This window comes from Oenanthe melanoleuca, chromosome 2 (assembly GCF_029582105.1).
Source record: "Oenanthe melanoleuca isolate GR-GAL-2019-014 chromosome 2, OMel1.0, whole genome shotgun sequence".
Taxonomy (NCBI): Eukaryota; Metazoa; Chordata; class Aves; order Passeriformes; family Muscicapidae; genus Oenanthe; species Oenanthe melanoleuca.
Genome location: NC_079335.1, coordinates 60,821,524 through 60,843,516, shown reverse-complemented (window position 1 = coordinate 60,843,516; position 21,993 = coordinate 60,821,524). Strand labels below are relative to the sequence as shown.

The 21,993-nt window shown below is 36.1% G+C and overlaps 1 protein-coding gene across 1 annotated transcript in view; it reads left to right on the top strand.

Moving 5' to 3' along the window:
* Positions 1-21,993, top strand: part of GABBR2 (gamma-aminobutyric acid type B receptor subunit 2) — a 447,388-nt gene that overhangs the window by 211,838 nt on the left and 213,557 nt on the right. The window contains exons 5-7 of the mRNA XM_056485688.1: positions 2,853-2,918; positions 8,249-8,440; positions 9,478-9,714. Of these exons, the coding sequence (XP_056341663.1) occupies positions 2,853-2,918; positions 8,249-8,440; positions 9,478-9,714 (495 nt within the window). The remainder of the gene's footprint in view (positions 1-2,852; positions 2,919-8,248; positions 8,441-9,477; positions 9,715-21,993) is intronic.

The window sequence follows — 21,993 nt, the reverse complement described above, 5'->3', positions numbered from 1 at the left end:
CACTCTCTTCAGGGCTTATATTACTCAGCTCCTGGTGCTTCCAAAGCCATTTTATATTTAGTAGCCAAAAAATATCCTCACCTATGCAAAAGAAAGAAGTGAGAAAAAAAGTAATTATTTTTTGAGGCTGTGCTATAGTCTTAATTTATAAAACATGTTTTTATGCAGGGTTTGCCACAACTGTGGGTAAATGAAATGTAACTGTTCTTCATTTTCTTGTTTGAACTTCAGTCCATATGGGAACATATGTATTTCTTACTGAGGGGCAAAGCTTAAATGCTGATATTGCTACTGTAGTCTCTGGGAAGAGTAAATATGACAGCTCACCATCTGGCAAACAGTCTAAACATTGGTCTTTTTATGTAAGTGCAGTTTTGGGAGTTGCCTTCCCCCTGGGATGTTTTTAATCATCTTGTAGATCACCTGCCTTGTTCCATGAATTAAAGCTTCTTCTGTCAAATATGTTTTAGCTCCATGCAAGCAATTTACAGCTCTCTGAAAAAGAGATTTGACACATGGTGGGATCCAGTGGGTGATTTCTTTAATCTCTATGAGGAAGCTCCACTGTGTTAACTTGCATCATTCTGCAAGGGTTTGTGTAAAGGAGCAGTAGATCCTTGCAAGGAAATCATGCTGGTTAATGGTGTGAATGAAGGGGGAAAAAGTTATGCCCAGCAAGAATCTGGTGCATCTCTTTGCATGAGTCTGTAATGTGGACTTGACCCAGAGCACTGACATGAACCCAGCTCTGACATGGGTAAAACCTCTGCAAAGTACTTGAGCTATGTGCAGCTGCATGAATTTGAAGCTTCAGTGTCTCTTATACGGGATGGAACCAGGAGACCCAAGCCTGGCATCCAATGGATCCAGGCTTATTTGCAAACTTGAATGCAATTCTTGAAGAACAAATCTGGGGGAAATGTGGAAGGGTATGCAGAAAGTGGAGTTCAGAAGAGAGAGGCTGGCTGCAGACTGTGTCACTGTACAGAGGAAGACTGTTATGCATGGAAGAGGAAGAGCTGCTGTATAGACTTTCCTAAATTAGCTCCTAAATTACATGTGTTCTGACACAGGACTCCTTGGTTACATGGGTGCATACTAAATTATGTGATAATCAGGTGGAAGCAATGTCTCAAGGTGTGAAACCACACACCAGACTCTATGACTTCAGTCTGAATGTTGTCACACAGCCAGCAGGCAGCATTGCTGTGTGTGCACTCTGGGATTATTATTTAGGAAGCCACACAGTTCACATATTTTGTTTGTTTGTTTGTTTGTTTGTTTAATTTGTTCTCATTATGATATGAAATGGAAAGGAATTTATTTTATTTAAGTTTAATTATTAGATGCTGTGCCACTTATTTTTTAATCAAACTCTGCTACTCTTTTTATCAAATATTAAGTCTGCATTTTTATGGTCAGAACAGTCAAGTGACTCAGAGCTGAGGTTCCAAGAATAACCAATTTTTTTCAAATGTGAAAAAAAGAAATAGTAGATATGGTGAGGTTTTTTGTGCATAATTCCTAAATCTATTTATTGTCCTTACAAAAACTGCAATACTATTGCTGTGATTTGTGTAATTTATTTGTTTAGTTCCATGTAACCTTGTTAGATTTGTTTATAAAGAATATAATCCACTTGAAAAAGTTCTACATTACTTTATCAGTCTGTGGCTAAATATAAAAAATTAAGAGAAGTAGGCTTACTGAAAATGCACAGATTCAGAATGAGCAAAGCACATTACATTATTTCTGCTTTAAACAATGCTAAGAGTGATACTGTTGTCATGCATTTAATTGCAGAAGCATTCTAATATCTTACTGCACTGTCCATCATAATATTTTCTGCTGAACAGGAAATAAACAGTGAAATTATCTGAATTAGAAATCTTTGACAAATTGACTTAATTAAAACTTAAATGTTTTTTGCCACTGAAAATCATACCGAATCATATGTTTGTTTTTTCCTTGGAAAGGGAAAGAGCTATTAGTAATTCTAAACAGGTCTTATAAATAAATAAATGAAATAAATGAAAAATTTGATTTGCTCAAGCTTTTGCAGAGAGCTCTGCCTTTGTGTGAAAGAAGAGGTAATGTGAAGTCATATAAGTGTGTTTTGTGGATATTAGAAGTATTATTTTATGTTAGGAAGAGGTTAGTCCTGTTCATGGAGAAATGTTTTCTTGCTTATACTCCTGAACTTCAGAAGACTCTCTTAAAAGTTTCTAAGTATGAAAGTAAAATAGGACTTCAGTCATAGGTTTTTAAACTGTGATTTTTTTTCAATGTGTGGAGGTGGTAGGAAGCAAAGAGGGAGTTGACAGTGTATTATAGTGACTATAGAGAAGATGTTGTATGAGTAAAACCTATAAAAATTACTCAAGCAGGCATAATATCAAGACATTTGATCTCACAAATCACATTTCTTAATTTTACCATTTTATTTTATTTTATGCAGACAGTGATAAGTTTGTGTCTTCAACTGGTTCTAATATTCAAAATTATAGAAGACATATTGCAAGGAAGCAAAAGAATATTTGATATTTTAGTGTTATTGAATACTAATATTTGACTGTAGTATCAGTTTTACTCTCATTAGTGCTACTGCCTAATCATTTTCTCCTCCCTAGCTTTTTTTTATTTTTTTTTTTATTTTTTTTATTTATTTTTTTTTTTTTTTTTATTTTGAGGTACTTCAAGTTCTTGAACTTAAAGAGGGTGAAATAGTTCTGTATTAATTCTGTCTGCAGCTGTAATCTGTGCTAACTCCCTGCATGATCTGAATGGCCAATTAAAATGGCATCTGGAAGCTGGACTGTGTTTAACTGCCTCGTATTTTATTCAATCTGCAGGGCAATGACGTTCGGATAATCCTTGGCCAGTTTGATGAGGAAATGGCTGTGAAAGTTTTCTGCTGTGTAAGTAAATATATTTAATTGCATGTCAGACTAAAGAATGTGCTGCATTTGAATGAAAAGCAACCTGAGCATTAATAAACATTTCTTCATGGAGTTCAGCTCTGTAAAGGTTTATATCCTAAAGAGAGGTTACACATGTTTAGTTCCATTTCTCTTTCAGTAAAATGCTTTGTACTTGACTTCAGTGGAATTTAGCACAGGCTGCATGGTTAGCTTCTCCTTATTTTTTCCTGTAATGGAACTAAATGCCAAATTAGACTTGAGCATTGCACTTCACATCAGACCCAAGGAAATACTTGCCTATGTAGCAGCAGATAGAGAACTGCAAGATTTCAATCTTGTCAAAGGCCTGTGTTCTGGTGATAATATCTGTGTGCATGGATATTGCTTTTAAAGAATAAGAAATTCAAGCCAGTTCCTATACATCCTGACTCAGCAACACTAATAATTTCTGCTACTGAAAATGTTACTAATTGTACAGTTATCATTCCCATCTGACTTTTATATGTATTACATGAAAGCAAATATTAATTGGTAAAAAATAAAGCTTTTTTAACTGTAACAGTAAGACAAGCAAACATAAAATTCCCTATCCTTACCATTTGTTTGTGTGAATGTGCTGCAAACTTATCCACTGTTATTGCCATTAAAAGTACCAGGGTTAAAATGTGGATCTAAACTTGTACTGGCCTGAAAAAAAATCCCAAAGAGAAAGATTTTCATGGCCTAAGTATTGAATTCTTAGTCTAAATAGTTAGATTAACTCAAGAACACAGTAAATATAATGGAAAAGCAATAGTCACAGCATCTAAATTTCCAAGGGTGTTTTTTAGTGTTCACTTAGTGAGACAGTTACCTCTCCTTGGAAAGAGAGGAAAGGCAGAAGTTCAAAATCTGAGTGCTACATGTGCCTCAGATGCATTTTGGCTCTTACTCAGCTGCTGTCCCAGTTGGTGGCAAAATTTGGAAAGGAGACTGTATAGTATATTTGGAAGGAACAAAATCTGTTTTCATCCAAAAGGAAATGGAAGGTATTATTCTGTTTTTCATTCTTCTCATCTCTAATAGGTCTTTGTATATAGATCTTTTTGTACTGCCATTTAAATTGGATTGACAGAGATAATCTCCTATTTTTTTCATTCCTGGAAGAAAGAATGGTACTTCTGCAGCCCAAATTCTCCCCAGATCTCTTGGGTTTGGGCTGCATTTCCCCAGCAGAGGCATCCTGGTCAGAATTATCTTCCAGTCCAACATCAGCAAGAGATTGGCCTCATTTCTAGTTGCCCTTAATTTCTAGTTGTGTTTCTCTAGAATTCTCTTCCAAATCCATGTGCCTGTGAAGGAATCCTAGAATTCCTTGGAGGAGCAGGCTGTCTGCATTGCTGCTGTCTGAAGGGTTCCAAGGGGAGGATGTCTCTGCCACACGAGCACCAGCCAGAGATTCTGGTGGCTACGGTTTGGTGTGAATATGGTAAATGTCTGTAATTCCAAGTGGCTCAAAGCATGATGGCTGCTTCTGAAGTACATTAGTGTCAAAAATAATAAGGTGGATTTTTCTGGAGCCTGGAGAGATCTGAAAGAACATGTATTTAGGCTTGTTTAAATGTATTTATTTGAGAGTTTCAGCAGGAGACTGAATGCAGGAGAGGGCAGTTCAAAGTAGGTCATTTATATATTAATGCACTACAATATGTCAGAAAGCTTGTTATTACTCATAAAATATATTGTTGACTCATGCACTCCTACAGATATATGTCTAAAAGCACAATAATTTAGATATGCCAAGTTTTTTAACTCCTCCTTTCCAGGTGTATGTTCAGACAGGTTTCACGTGTGATTCCCTGGGTTTATTTTGTAGAGTTACTGACCTCAGTCAGAAAAAGGCCTCAAGTTTGTTAAAGGAAGATGTTGTCCACTAATGCAAGACTTTTTTTTTTTTTTTTTTTTTTTTTTTCCTGATTGTGGTTATATCTTAAATATTATTTGGTAATGACTTATGTAGGTGGCAAAACCTTTAAAGCCTGCCTCACTTTTTTGCCTGGATTCAACAGCCATATGCTGTGAGGTTTCCTCAGGACACCCACAGGAGTTGATATAAGATCATGTAAATCTTTAGATGATGTAGATCTTTAGGCTGGAAAAGACTTAAGATTATCAAGTCTAGCCATTAACCCAGCACTGCCAAGTCCACCACTAAGCCATGTCCCTAAGTGCCTCATCTGCACATATTTTGAATGCCTCCTATGACTCAACCTCTTCTGACCCCTGATAATCCTTTCAGTGAAAAACTCTTTCCTAATATCCAATCTAAACCACCTCTATTGCAACTTAAGATAATTTCCTCTTTACCTATTCCTTATTACTTGGAATAAGAGACCAACACCCATACAACCCCCCCCCCACAAAAAAAAAAAAAAAAAAATTAAAGAGAGTATAATCCAGTAGCAAACTTTAAAAACAGGACAAGACTGGTTCAAGCCAAAGTGAATGTTGGCAGGTATTTCCTGCAAGAATTTAAATAAGCTTAGCTGTTCATTTATCACCAGTGTCAAAAACAGTGAGCAATTTTAGTTCTGTGGGAAATCTTAGCTTTATAATTAATTTTCACCTCAGTGGGATGAATGGGACGTTTTCTTGGAATAGAAATTAAGGCCTTTTGGACAAAGATTTCAACAATCAACAAATTGCCAATAATTGTTTACTACACATAAGAAATATCTCTTGCATTAATCTCTTTGTTGTAAATAAGCATTTATTTATGGATTCAAACAAGACTGAAATGTTTTAAAAGAAAAAAAAAATAAAAATTCAGTTTCACAAGGGCAAAAATTGTCCATGACAGTTTCCTGGCTGCTTAACAGCAACTTGGGGCTTTGCATCCTACATAGGGCATGGGAGAAAGAGTAAGGAAAATGTATGACTACTTTATGCTGTTCTGGAGGTATAAAGTATGTGAAAAACCTTCTTGCTCTTGTCTGCCAAAAAAATCTTCCCCTTAGAAACTGGAACTTTTAAGTACTGGTCTATGTGAACTCAAACAGTTCAAGAAAGATCCACGTGTTTAAGTACTTGTATCTTTTAAGCATCAAAATCACCTGCATTTAGCATTATTTAGAATTAACTGGGAGAAAATGATGGTAAAAAAGCATTATTTTGCAATAAATCTTCTGATACTCAAACACTGAAATGTCTGAATACTATCAGCTGTGCTGACACTAGAAAAATGACTGCAAGGTCATGGTGCTCAGCCTCAGAGGAGCTGATTTTCTTCCTACTTTTGTGTTCCCCAGACTACCCTTCAAGCCCTGTCGTTCCAAAGTATGTCTAAAAGAAGAGCTGAAGCTCTTTAAGTGTCTGTTTTGTGTTTTGTTACACCAGATTGTTACAGAAATGTGAATGTATAACCAGTCTTTCAGGCAACCATGTTGGGAATGATCCATTGTTTCCAGGATGAAATTTCTGGCTATTTTGAAATTTTCAATCTTCAGCCCATTTCCCAGGACATTCACAGCTTATGCAGTAAACAGTACAAGTGCTTATGCAAACAGAAAATTTCCAGCAGCTCTAATTTCAGAATAGTTCTCAGCCAATACTTTCTGCCAACACACAATTTGATACTTTAATCTCTATAGAGCAGGGGAAGCTACATAAGATTGTCCTTCTCTAAAAGCACTTTTCTGTGTCAGTTTGCATCCTCATGATGTGAAAACTGACAGGTAAAAGCCACTGAGTCACTGAAAGGTCTTGAATGACCTATCCGTATAATGAAAACTTTTCAGAAGGAAGCAGTGCAGGATGGAATTGCTATTTTCTCTGGTGGCCCTGGAATAGAGTGTCTCCATAGCTGTGCAGGAGAGGAGGTGGGTAGGAGGACAGAAGCAGATATGTGTCTGGAAGGGCAGAATTAACAAGCAGCAGAAAAACAAACTGTTTATGTGGATTGTGGAATAAGTAATATATGAGATACAAAGCACCAGGTTTCAGACAGGACTTTCAAACAGCATTGTATACAAAGGCATGAAATTTGATTTTGGCTGAACAAAAGCTTCTGCAACCAGGGGCCAAATAAATGTGCTTTGTGCACAATACTGTTATGAACTGAGCTGGCATCATTATAATAGACTTCACAGATTTAAAGCCCATTTTTAATTTGGGTATTCACATATTTAGGAGGCTGTCCTATTTAATATATTCTGCTGTTGATCTTCTCTGATAGGTTTTTTGTATGATCTTTGGGATACTTTTCAAAAGAGTTAATCTCTCTGCATTCTTACAATTTCCTCCTCCTGTAATATTTTCTGTGAAAACGTAGCAGTTGTTAAGAGCTCTGAGCTTACACATGTACTTCTAAAAATTAGAATTTTTATCTTAGGCCTTCTATCTCAAGTATTGCTTATATTAGGAGCTGAACAAGCATGAAACCTGCAGTTTTGAAATGGAGTCTGAAATGTCAAAAGAAAATATCTAGTTGCAAGACAGTGAGAGAAACATCTGAGATAAAATTTGCTAATTTTATCCAAGAACACTTTTCCCAATCAAAGAGAATATTTGAGAATAGATCAGCTTTTAGGTACAACAGCATATGTCCCTGACTAAGAAAGTATTTCTGTTTCTTGTTATATATATCTCTGCTGAGTATTGAAAGGAGATAACTATAATCCTAATATCTTGGATTACAGTGGGCTATATTCAGTATTCCTACAATATAGAATTTCATACAAGACTATTATGACCAAGAAAAAAAAAATCATTAAGATTTTGCTTTATCAATTCACTATCCACTCATGCTCCTCAGAAGGAACCACTAACTTAATGTTACTATGGTCTGCTTTTTAGCAGTCACCTAATTCATATATGTGACATGTGATGTGATGGCACCTATGATCCAAGTTTTCTAATTTACCTGGTCCTTAGGTTAGCTTAAGTGTGATAATAACTTAGTTTAAATGTGATAGCATGATGGTTCTATCACTTATATAATAGTTGTGTTAGGAAGAACTTTGTGTGGAAAGCTGTGCCTTCTGTTTGTGCTCCTCTTTAACTCCCTCAGTTCTAGAACACAGTTTCATTTTCCTGTTTTTTGAGAAATGATCCACTGAAAGAAAAGCAGGGTTTAGTAAATTCTCGTAATCTGGATTCTAAACTCATGAGTCTTCCAAAAAAGTCATCATTATTAGCTAGTAATTTTTCTAGACTGTTCAAAACACTTGTGTACCCCAGATGCATCTTAAATTCATTAATAATGAAAAAAAGTTAACAAAAGCAATTGGTTTTCTGTTCAATACCTCTATTACAATGTCCATTATATTTTCTGTTTTCCTTATTTGCAGGCTTATGATGAAGAAATGTATGGCAGCAAGTATCAGTGGATTATTCCAGGCTGGTATGAAAATCTTTGGTGGGAATCCTGGATTAATTCCTCACAGTGTCTCAGCAAAAATCTTCTTGCAGCCATGGAAGGTTATATTGGAGTGGATTTTGAGCCTCTCAGCTCAAAAACAAATAAGACAATATCAGGAAGGGTTAGTATTTTTCTTCCATGTATTTTATTATACCATCAGTTCTCTCACTGCTGGGTTGGTACAGTAAAGCACCAAAGAGGGAAGTGAAGATAAAGGGTTCTTCTACAAAGTGACCTGGCAGTCATCACAGTCAGTTTCACCACTTTCCACTAGTTTGCAGTTTTGAAATAGATGAAAATCAAATCTAATTCTCCACAGGATAAAAAAGCAGTGAAGTCTCTTACTTCTCTTCCCCCAGTATGAACATTGTAGTTAAAGGTATACAGTTGAGCACAGAAACAGAAAACTCTTATATTTGAACCTGTTCTACAGACAGCCAACTTGAATGGTGATTTGTGCCTCTCAGTACTTAGGAGCAGGAGGTGAGACTTTCTTTAAAGAAAAAAAACATGTGGTGTTTCCATAAAGCACATAAAATTTTATCACAGAACAAATCCATGACCAATGAATAAACATGCCTGATTTTGCTGTTTTTAATCTTCTTTTTTTCCATCTCCCTTTCCTGCTTTGCTGAGTGATCATGAGAGGCAACTTTACTGAAGGACAACTCATCATATGATAGCACACTTGTAAAATAGAGACAGATTGCCACTCAAAATTTCATATTGAGCAAACAGTTGTTCGAGTAAAGGTTATTTGATTTGTGTTATCCTGTAAAGTGTAAGCAGACCACTAATTTGCAGGGATACAGACTTATTCTCTGTTCTAGTAATATGGCTCACCAGCTTACAGTTTTGTTTGAACTGCAGCCTTTTGTACAAAAGTAAAATAAAGCAAGTTGTCATTTACACAGTGAGGCAGTACAACTGCTTTCAGTCTCTCTGTCTTCTAGTTCTACTTCCCAATCTCACCAGCAGTTTTAAATTCAGGCAATGCATGTTTATTGAATTCTATTTTCTTTCATAATTTTTATTTTGGAGGCCTGTCTTAGTTATGCACATCTCTAAATTGGAAAGTGCACTTTGAGGTGTTGGTTTAGATTCAACTCAATAAAATGTTAAGTATTGAAGTAAAACTGAATTTAATCTCCTCTGCAGACTCCACAGCAGTATGAAAAGGAATACAATGCTAAACGTGGTGATGGGCAATCCAGCAAATTTCATGGTTATGCCTATGATGGAATATGGGTGATTGCCAGGACCTTACAGCGGGCAATGAATTATCTGAATTCCACCAACAAGCACCAAAGAATTGAAGATTTTAACTACACAAATCACAAACTCGGCAAAATTTTCCTGAATGCTATGAATGAAACCAGGTTCTTTGGAGTAACGGTGAGTCCTCATCAGATAACTGTGGGATGCAGGAGGCTTGGGATTTTGTGTCAGTAGTGGAAGCAAGTATTAAATATTAAACATGCTTGAAAAAGAAACACAGTTCAGTATTTCTTCTGTCTTCAGAGGTTCCACTTCCACTTTATATTAAAAATTAATGTTGTTGCCTTGACAGTCTTTCTCATTACCTGTCTTCAGATGCCAAGGGATGGCATTGTACAATTCTATAGTTATCAGATTTTTAAGCATGAATGTCATCTGAATTAACAAATCAAAGTGGTCTCAGGGGAACCACAAATTTAGCAAACTGCAGTGACCTTGTAAGTGAATGTTTTAGCAGTTAAGGAGTAGCTGGAATGTGATCTGAAAATATATATTCCTCTCCATCATTTAGGTTTGGTAATAGGTTATAGTACACTGTCCCTAATTCCAGTGCTGTACATCCTAGATATTCTTGCAACATGCTTCATTTGTGATTTAAATTTATTTATAATTTGTATTTTTTCACAGTTAAGTATAAAGAATGCTCACAATTAATTAAGAATTGGTCATATACAGTAGTATCCTCATTCTGATTTCAATTGTACAATTGCAAACCCTTAGGTTATTTGGTTTTGTTTTTATAATTTGTTTACACTTCTGCTCTTTAGCAGAGTAAAACAGGCGACAGGAGTGTGGTCTTAAAAGTTCTTAGTTGCTTAATTGTATCTGAGGCAGCATCAGTTGGAAGTTAGTGGTGCATATGTGTTCAGAGCTCCCCAAGAGAGATGAGCAGACTCCATTGCAGGGGAAATGGTTTTTGGAGTTTCCAACAGCTGCAACAAGGAACCTACTGGAGCATGCTTTGTTGAGGTGTTTGGTCTGCCATATGGCTAGATAAGGAAAACAGTGTTTGAAGAAAAGTGGATTTCAGTGATGCACTGAGGGGCATCTCCTTGCAGCAAGAGCATGGAGAAGGTTGGAGGGAGCTGGTCAGATTCTGTCCCCATGTTAGAATAAACTGTCTTGGATATCAATTAACATCTGAACATGTTGAAGTTAAAGAACTAAAGTTGTCATATGTGTCAGAAACTGGTTCAAGGAGGAAATAAATCAACAAGGTGCAAAGGCTCAACCTTTTAGTGTCCTTGTTAATGGCAGAAAAAGTTTTTTGTGACATGGTGCAATTGAAACTAATTCAGAATTTCTAAGTAAAAACCAACCATATGGCAAGAAAATACTAGTATCTAGTTGCTTGTACAATATGAATTTTGCTTTCTTTTTACACTGAATTTGACTGAAAGTTTCAGTAAAAGAATTTGTTGTTCCATTGGATGCATAGTAGGACTGGGTGAAGCTTTCAGACAGTAGCAGGTATGAACCAGACCCTTCAGGGCCTCAGTTATATTTCTCCTGTGTTATTCCATGCATGGTATCTATCAATAGGCTATGAATATTGCTATGTAGTTCCTTTTTGAGTTTTTTTGTTTGTTTGTTTGTTTGTTTGTTTGGTTTTTCTTATCCTTTTTTCTTTCTGTTTAGTTTTGCAGCCAGTTATGGTGAAATTGATAGATTTCATTAGCATTGCTTAATTACCCTTCACTGCTTCCTATCCAACCACAAAAAAAAAAAAAAAAAAAAAAAACAAACCCAATCCAACAAAATCAAACCCAAAAATCTAAGATTGAAGGAAAGTTCTTTTTCACTAGTTTCAGAGACACCAGCAAAATCTCACAAGCAGAGAGGAGGGAATGAATCCCTTTAGGGAGGGAATGAATCAAAGCTTCAAGAGCCACATTCAATTGTGTTTACTGACTTTATTGTCTCAGGTATAATAGTTTTCAAATAAATTACTGCATGATTGCTCACTGTATTTAGGGTAATTTCTCTTTATCGTTGGTCAAACAAGTCAGAATGACAATGCACAGCCCAAATCTGGTAATTGCAAGGATCATGCTTCCTATACCTGTAATTCACTAAAACATTTTGAGAGAGATGTGGAGACAAGAAAGTCTACAGCAATCACACTTTCTTAGGGCATAATTACAACACACAATGCTCAAGCTTTTCCAGACAGCATGGAGAAAAAGAGTTTTGGAAGAATATTAATTATTTTGCATTGCAGTGTTCAGAAAGTTGAAGTACCAGATTGATTCTTACCAGAAATACTTTTAAACTTTTTATTCTTTAGTCTAATAAATTGCTGTCATTTGTGGCCTCATTTAAAACTTTCACTGGAATATGAGTTTTAAGTCTTGGAGTGCTAAATCTAATTTAATTTCTTTTTCCAGAATATGTATTTTAATATAAATTTTTTACAGTTTATTTTTGAAAGCTTATTCTAAACAGGAAAAGGAAATTCCTTTATTCAAGAGAATCTGTGCCAAATATAAAATGAGTTTTGGAAAAAATAAAGAAGAAATAAAAGGGAGGACTAAATCTTACCAATATTCAAAACCTCATTCAATAATATACTATGTTGTTATTTATTTGGTAAGAGAAGATAGACATGAAGCTGTAGGCAACAATCTAAAACTGGAAAATCTGTTAAGCAGAGACATCTTTCTCTGTGCTTTCTGTGAATATGATATCAGAAACACTGTCATGTCATAAATAATAAATCCCTTTACCCAGTTTTCATTTTCTTTGAAATTATTTATAGAAAACAACACCATTGAGTGGGGAAGGGATTGTGGAATTTTTTGAACAATTTTGAAAAGACTTGGGATGAAGTGTGCTGGTTCCTGATTATACAGAATATCATTCTTTCAACTTCATGTTCTTTTTTATTTCTTAAATTATTTTAAAATTTTCTAGGAGACAGCATTTAGAAAACAGATAAGGCTATTGCCCAGAGACTTGACATGACAAATCTTATTTTTATGTATCAGAAACTCAGTACAAAAGTATTTATTCTAATTCTACTGTCAGAAATCTTTTGGAAGGGAAATTATGGATATTCCTTAAATATTCCTGAGGATTCTGCTCTCTTTCTGTAATTTTTTTTCTTAGCAAATTGATTCCTTCTTTTATTTTGCCTTTGTACTTATCAGACTTGTAGGACTTATAATCATGTTGATTACCATATAAATTTCTTGTGCATTCTGAATACAGAGCAAGGAAAAAAAAAATTATCAGAAAAGTGTAATACAGCTATCTGCTACACTTTTTAAAACATAAACTAGATAGTGTTTTACAAGTAGAAAAGGATTTAGTGACGAGAAATGCAAAACAAAAGACCTGCAGGAATGTTCCTACAGTTTTGTTAACCTGTATGTCCCAGTCCTGGAATCAGATTTTCTGGTGTTGGCCATTTTCCAGTTGAGTAAGGCATTTCTTGGTTAGAATGGCCCCTCTGCAATGACCAGCTTTCAAGAGAGGAGTGCTTTTGATTTGGAACTACTTTGGCTTTCATGGTGTGCATTTTTCTAATTTCCTTATTTATCAGAGCACTTGATTAGTTATAAATGAGAAAGTTGCTGAAATAAAAAAAAAGAAGAGGATTTTGAAGGAGTTTTTTTCCCACTTTTCTTAATCCAGATAGAGAAATTTGTATAAACTAAATGCAACACTACCCTTGTGATTTATAAAATGCCAGGTCCAGTTTCCTTGCTAAATATATTCCTCTTTCAAATGGCACACATTCTTTCTGATAACTTAAATGTTAGAAAATGGAAGACAAGAGAAGAACTATTTACACAGGTTTTTTTGACACAGTTTAGATGTCTGAGGAGTTCCTGATGTAGTTGGTAGAGGCACTGGAAGTAATTTAGATTTGCAGGATGTGCTGAGGTCCCTGCTGAACTGTTATCACTTTGAATCAGAAAAGAGTGATAAAGTGATGGGAAAAATTATGTCTCAGAGATGTATATATCTGAATTTCAATTCTATAATACACAGCATTCTAGCTATAACATGTTCATCATATATTTGTGAAAGCTGAGGAGAATTTTCTACAGAGTCAGAATTATTCTCCTAAAGCAAGACTGTTTGTCTAAGGGATAATTAAAAAATAGATAAAAAGAAGGAAATTCAAACTTTATTTTGTGCAATGCTACCATAATTCAGCTTGTAGGCTTAATAATTAGTGAAGAATTAGTGCTGTCTTCTCAGGATACCAAATAATATTTAGTGTATGCTGAATCAAAATTCATCTAGAGAATAGATAGATCTTGTTTTAATAATTTTTTCACTTTTTTTCCCTCTTTGTAGAGACTATGGATAACGACACAGTAACTTAAACAATTCCAGCAATATTTATATTTGTTAGTAAAAAATGTTGGTTATACTTGGAAAGATGTCATGGAATGGTTTGGGTTGGAAAGGACCTTAAAGACCATCTAGTTCCAGCCCCTCCCAGAGCCCCATCCAACCTGGCCTTGAGCACTTTCAGGGATGGGGCACCCAGGATTTGTTTGGGCAACCTGTGCCAGTTCCTCAGCACCTTCACAGAAAAGAATTTCTTCCTAATATCTAATCTAAGTCTGGCCTCTTTCAGTTGGAATCATTTACCCTTATCCCTTCACTACATCCCCTTGTAAATAGTCACTCTGCAGTTTTCTGGTTGGCTCCCTTTAGGCCCTGGAAGGCTGCCATATTAAATACCACATTTGTGCTCAGGAGATTAGAAGTTTATTCTGGTTCCATGGGGGAGCCAGGTAGTGGGAAAAATAGAGTGCATGTCAGAGACAATTTTTAATTCCTTTTTTATTCTAAACATGACACTGCTTTTAAAAAATGTTTTCCTGTAATTTTCTGTTTGCTTCACCTTTATTACTGATGTGAAGTCATGAGTGTTGCCATTCTCACTGATTTATGCCTGAACTGTTGCAGGGGGGTATTCTGCTTCTTTCATTTATTGCTATTATCTGTTATTATAAATCAAGTTTCAAAATTGTTAATTTATTTCTCCTCCTTATGACCTTCTATTATTTCTGTGTAATGGAAAAAGAATTGCAGTGGAGGAGTGAGAAAATTAAATACAATGTTGTCTTTTCCTTTTATGTCAGCCAGAGACTAGCACAGTAGGATAAAATTCCATCACAGTAGCTGCTGCACAATTGAAACCACAGCCATGAAATAGCTTTCAAGTCTGTCCCTGGCATCCTGCATGTGAATGGATCTAGTCATATTTCATAACTGGAAAAATGCTTATTTATATGAAGTTTGCTTTGTATTTTGATGCTGATTATTTTTGAAAATTTATCTTAGCAGCTTGCCTCCAATTTCCAGGCTTCAGTAGTCACTGTGCTGTACAGGAATCTCAGAAACACAGGAGATATTAGCAACAGAATAGGAAAAGGGAGAAAGTATTATTTCATGTCATCCTGGAAAAATAACATACCCAAGATGGTTAAATTAAAAAATGTGTCTGTCTTTGGCAGAGAATCAGATAAAATTAGCATGGACTTCAGCAGGATGAGCTTATGCTTAATATGGGAGTCTAACAAACATTTCTGTTAGTTATATTAGCATTGATCACTGCAGCTAATTTTGCATGAACAGTTCTGAATTAAGCCTCAGGAGCTATTTATACCTGCAGTTCAATTTTTTTGTTGGCATGGTTGAGGTAGGATGAATAGTAAAAGTATTGGGGGAGAGCAGAAATTTCAATCGAACAATTTCTTGTTAATATAGATTAGAGCTTTAAAAGAACATTTAATTTTATAAAAAGGTTTAGTGTGCAATGGAATACTTAACACTATAAAGACATCTGTTACTGAGAAATGCTTTTGAATGTTCAATCAAATTTAACTTAATTTTGAGCATTTGAAAATTTCTTGTTGGACATTAACCATAATTGGTGATTTGATGGAGTACAACAAGCTAGCAAAACACAGGAAAATCTATAAATGTATGCACAGACACACACATGCTCAAAGCCCCACATGGTCTTGGCAAATCTCAGAGTTTTTCTACATCTGACCCTGTGAGTGTGAACTGCTCTGAATTTAATGCCTTGCTTTGCCTATTCATTTTTCAGAACTTGATTCCTGTTAGGGTATTTCTTGTGTAGCACAAAAAAAAAAAAAAAATAGTTGGGATCTGGCTGTGTGCAAGAGCTCCTGCAGAACTTTTTGTTTTTCTTGAACCTTGAATCTCCGTTTACCTGAGAAGAGATAAATATGGTGAATCTCCTACTACATTGCTCCCTCCTGACTTCCAGCAAATTATCCAACTCCCATGAGCAAGCAAGAGCAGTACAGGTGGTTGATGAACTAATTTGCTCTCTACGTAGCCAGTTCATTTAGGAGACTCCTCAAAATAGAGAGCTGCTAAACTATGCCATCAGCAAGTTTGCATAAGGTCATAAACAATGTTTGCTCATTAGGAAAATTCATTGCAAATGTTTTCATCTGCCAACAGTGTAAAACTGCATACAAAAGGAAATACTAACTTTTAGAAATGAGATCTGAAATTAACTGTGACATTTCAAAGATTAGCCCTCAAGCTAATCAGCAGTTGATGATTTAATAGTTATAGTAGGTGTCAAATAAAAAAGGCTTTAGTCTGAAGTTGTAGAACACTTACTGCAGCATCTGTCATTTTAATAGCTGGATATTTGATGAAAATAAATGAGCAACATACATTTATAGAAAAGCTAGTGAAACATTTTCTGGCTGATTTCTCTTAGCTTCCTCTGCTTTGTATTTAATATTGTCTGTATATCTAGACAGTGTTTAACACAATGCTTAATATGCCCTAGAAGCTGCTTTGTTGCTACTTTTTGTACAAAGAGGGGAAGTCCCTACAAATAAAAAAGAAACAAAGCTCCAGGGAAGGCAATTGCACTGTCTGAGTGGTGGTGCAGGTTCCTGCTTCACAGGGTAGTTCTCTTCAAGCTTCTAAAGAGAGCAAGAATGTTTCAGTAGTGCCACAACCTTGGTGGTTTTTTTCTTTTTTTCTGAAGTGTGATTTGTTTTTTAGCTGCATGTTTCTAATCAACCTTTGGTTTATGTTTTGGGATTGCTTTTTTTCTTTCGTTTCGTTTTTCTTGTCTGTATTCCTTGAATTTGGAGGATGAAAAGACTAAAGAAAAAAGGTAAATTTATGAAATCTCTGTCCTGCTCCAGGTCAGCAGTTAAGCTGGGAGAGGGTATCGATGGTATTAAAGCAACTTTTCAAGACAGTTTTTTCCTTTGCCATTGGGTTTGTCTGAAATTTTTACAGAGGGCTCTTTGAAAACTGCAAGATCCTGAAAGAATGGGCAGTGTGTATGTGTTGGACAGGCAACATGGAACTACAGGTTCTGGTGTCTGTTGAATAAGCAGGACATTATTTTTTCTGATGATTAGATGGCCTTTTGTCTTCTGCTTAGTCAGAAGTAATACTGGGTAGATTCCTTTGCCACCTCTTCACCATCTATCAGAAAAAGAAGGAAAAATGTTATGTACTTTCCATCACTGCATTAAAGCCCTGTGCCCTGCTTCAACAAGTTGTTTTATATGAGATAGGAAGTGTTGTGTGCCTACTGAAAAAGGGTGATAGGATAAAATTCTACAGACACTTCTGGAGAAATGTCCTGCTTGCAACAAGTCTACCATTGAAATACCATCTCCTAAAATTATAGAAAACCTGGAGTAGCTCCATCCACCTCTACTATGACTTCAAACCATGTCAGTATCTTGGGATCAATGGCAGATGACACATCAGTGTGGACCTCTGGTGATGATCCCATATCAGCAAGAATATATCAGCACCTCTCTTTATCATATACAAGTCCATAAAAACAGTTCAGAGTTTGCAATATATGCTGTAAGACCTGCTTTGACAGAGTCTCTCCTGCAATAATGATCCAAAATGGAAATGTGGTGAAAGGCATGTGGTGTTGATGGTGTGGCAAATTTCTGGATTTCTGTTTGGAATTTCTCAATTTCTGCCATTGATTGACAGATCCACCCCTGCTAGGAAGGATTGAAACACTGCTGTAAAGGGAGGTGCAGAAGGAAAGTGGAGTGTGATGGAGAAGGGAAAGTCTGAAGTGCTTTAGCTGCACTGGGACCAGTTGCAGTTCTTGGTAGCTGTTGTAGTGTGTCAGTACAGCAGCCAAGCAAACAACTGGCTAGAGAGCTATGATTGCATCGTGCAGGTTAAAATTATTTCAAGCCCCTTTCAAGTAATGATGTCTGTAAAGGAGGACTGCTCCTGCACCAAGAGAGAAATAACTTGAGTGCAGAGGGAACAGATGAAGAATCAGCAGGGTCTGAGTTCTGGGTGGAGAGGCCCTGGAGAGGAATTATATCCATAGCTATGTCCCTAACCCACACACATGTTTTTTTAAGAACAGTGATTCTGGAAAAGAAGACTGCAGGAGAATGTGTATTTAGAAGAATATAATGGGAAGGAAAAAGATTTCCTGGAAGGCTCTTTTCTAATCTGCATCACTGAATGGTTCTGAGTTTCCAGTCTCCAGTGTCTCTTGTTCTAGTTCTGATTTGTTTATTGGTGCTTAGAGTTTCATGAGTTTAACATCTTACCTGACTGTGCGGTTCCTGAAATTGATTTTTGCTGTCTTTGTTGAAGAGCAAATCAGTAACAGATTATGTCAATTCCACAGAAAAATGTCCAGATAAGCCAGGTGTGCATGGACCATGTGTTTAGTAGCTGGACCATATAAGTATTTACTAGATGGAGCTTGATGGTTTTGAAGAGCCAGCAAGGCTCTTTTATGGTTACCTGGCAGATGGTGTGTGACTCATACAGGTGCAGGCTGGTACAGGCACAGCTGAACCATACTGCCAGGTGTGTATTTGCAGATGATGCAATGAAGTTTAGGGGGGAAGACAAAGTCTTTGAATTATGGGCATTCCAGAGCAACAGTGCAACAGTGATATAGTTATTCCTGCCTTCAGTGTCCCTAAGAGAAGGAAAAAAAAATGTATAGCAATTTTAGGGATGCTACTGTTTCTGTCTGATATGTCTCTGTTTGAAATTACAAGCAAAGTCAATGAAGAATTACAAGAAATACAAGCAAAGACATCTTACATGGATATTTCCAAGCCCTCAGCTACCCAGTGGTTTGGGGATGAAAACCACCAAACAGAGCCTTGAAGTGCAAGATGTTCTCTCATTGGGCACATTGTTCAGAACAGCAAGATTAGGTATCCTGCATCAGCCTCAGTCTGTAAACTCTTTCCTCAAAGCTACATCTGGTTTATACCCCTTCCCTCCTAGAAGAGAGGACTAGAGAAGTATGTGGTTCAGCTTAATATTTGGGTAGTGAATGCTCTTCTGTAATGATTCTAAAGTTAAAAACACTATTATTTTGGAGTTAACATATTTTACGAATGTATAAAACTGAATTCCTGAGTGCTTAAGGGGATTGCAGTTCTTGTTTTATTTTCCACAAGAACAGATGTTAGCCCTGCTGCCTTGGGATTGTTCCAGCTCTGGTAATTCTGTGCTGTGTACCTAAAACTCTCACTGAGGTTTCAGATGGATGAGGAAGTTATTATTTACTAGCTTTTCACCAGGACTCTTCTGGGACAATAAATGCCATGAAGATGCAAAATTTTAGTACTATTCTCCTTTCTCTAAGTAGACTTTCATCTTATTATTATTTCACTGCACAGGCAAAATATAGTAAGATTTTACTGGTTTGATCCTGTTCTTGTTTCAATCAGGAACAAATCTCCTTTAGCTTCATTGTGAGCAGGAGGTGGTTCTTACCTAGCAAAGTGCTCTAATAAACAATTTGCAAATATAACTCAAAATCTTATTCTGAAATCCTTTTTGCTCACAGAAAATGTAGGAGAAACTCCTTTTGAGACTCTGTCTGGAGTTAGTGGATCTATTTTAAGGGTGCTGATCAGGTGTGTTGCTGTGAGTTAGTAATGAATGATTAGGCTCAAGAGCTTGTTCAAGTGTGTTTGGAGAATGTGTTGAGTGTACTGTATGGAATTACATGACTCAGATGTCAAATAACTGAGAGTGATTAAAATAATGGGGTGGAGTATAGCAATTTAAAAATAATGTCTAGTGATGACTATAAGAGCCTACAACTTTTAAGTGCGGATCATGTAAATCAAAGAAATGCTGAATATTTTGGTGATCAGTTGTGCTCATTGTATATATTCATTTGGCTCAACAGTGTAATTTCCTGGGTATCAGATGGCTGGGAAAATGAAACATAGAAAAAAAGATAAATGAGTAACCTTGAAGCATGCAATAATATTCTGAAGGCTGAAGCAATAGGAAAAATATTAATGAGACAGTTTGTCGAAATCACAAGAATGTGTTTTCTACTGTTTTTTGAAGAGTTGTCATCGTACTGCTCTAAAATCTTCTCAACATCTGCTTTTCTTGAGCATTTAAAGAATGAGTAAAGCTCATAAATGATAAATACATTTCTAAATGTGCTTAGATCTGAAAGCAGGTTCATTTAGTAAATAATTCTGAAGTATAAATTCGTTCTAACCTGCTTATATTTATTCTTTATAGCACTGTTTTGGATACTCTAAGAAAAGAAATAAAATATATACATTTTCTATGACAGTTTTTGTGCTACATTTACAAAGATCTGTTGATTTAGGTTAATTGTACTTGTCTCCACTGTTGAGTAGTTGCTTGGCAAACTTTAGTTTATGTTCTTTCATCTAGGTTACCCCATCACTTGGCAATTTTAAAAAGCTTTTAAAATAAGCCTTTTTTGTCTTCAGTGAAAGTGACCCACTTGATGTAACAAGAATTAAAATTTAGCATGATGGGAATTTTTGTGTGCACCTAAAAGCAAAATTTTCCCTTAGGGAATATTTTGCAATGTGACATTTTTACTTTATGGCCAGTAAAAAAACCTTTAACTTTTAAAACTGTATTTAGTTTAATTCTTTGTTCACATTGCAGCACTTCTGAGTTTTTAGCTTCACCAATTAATATATTCTCCACTGTTGTTAATCTTTACAGCAGCTTTAGGCAAAAATATTCCTTAACTTGAATGTAGAATTCTGCTGAGTGTGAGCCCACCTGCAGCAGTGTTAAGAGTGGTGTTATTAGCTGTCTTAGCCTGGAAATGCTCTGAGGTTTTCAGGTCTGATGTTCAGTGGATTGTATTTTCATACACCACTGCTTGTCTTTTCTGGCAGTCATGATTTCTATGATGAACTAGTTTTCTTCCTTGGAGAGGTGCTCCAGTTGCAAGTAGGATTCTTGGAGCCTGCGAGCATTTTTGTGAAACACGGGAAAGTAAAAGTATTATAATGGCATTTATTGCAGATAAATGCACAGAACATTTTCAAATAGTTTTCTAATATTTTTGGAGTCAGCTTTTAGAACTTCTTATTTGCTGCCTTCTGCTCTTCTCCCCACCTTCTTCTCATAGATTGTTTTCTTAGCCACTTCTGCAGCTGAGTTCAGCATTTTCTAGCCTCTGCTAAAGCCACATAAAGATAGTCATTTTTTTAGGATCTCATAAAACAAAAGAGATCTTGCACTTCAATAGAGTATATGGCATGTAATCTTCCTTGGAGAACTTCTTCATGTCAAGAACTTCCCTCTTCACATAAACATTTGGAAGGTGATGAAGCAGAAAGTGCAGCAGGGCCCTTGATGGAACTTCTTCAGTATAGGACAAGCTCCACTTGGGCTGCATCCCAACTTCAGCCCTGCCAGGACAGAACAGGCTGAGAGCATAGGCAGCACTTGGAAAACTAAAGTAGGCTACCCATTTTTTTTTTTTTTTTTTTCTCTGACCACATCATTTGAACAATTTTTAGGTACTTCTATTCTACACAAACAATCCTAGGATTCTGATTTCTGCATTATTACCTGCTTTATATCTAATCCATAGTGACAGCTGAGATTGTTGGCATATGCACCCAAAGCACTGGACAGGAATCAGACTCTTCTCCCATTTTTTAATGAACAGTTTTAATCGAGCTTGGGACCTGTTGTGCTTCAGTTGTTGAATTTTTCTGTGTGACAGCAATTTTTCCAGTTTTGTAATTCATATTGGCCTCAAATGTGCCAAAACTTATAACCATGCCTCCTACTAATCACTGTGAGAAATCAGATTATCCTTTTACAACATGGTCTATAAAGAAGTTCACACATCACTCTGCTGTTGTTACTTTTAACAGCATCTATATTTTTATATATCAGCCTCTAACATCTAACCAAAGCTTCATTAAACCTTATTGTGTCTCCTAAAAAATCTTTCTGCCCTTCATCCAAGAACTTCTCAAACTGCTTTGACATTAAATCTTGTGTATGTACCTAAGACAAGCAGAGCTGTACTCAGTTCTCTCACTTACATGTTACCAAACCTTTTTGGCTGAGTGACCCTTCAACCTGAGTATAACCTGC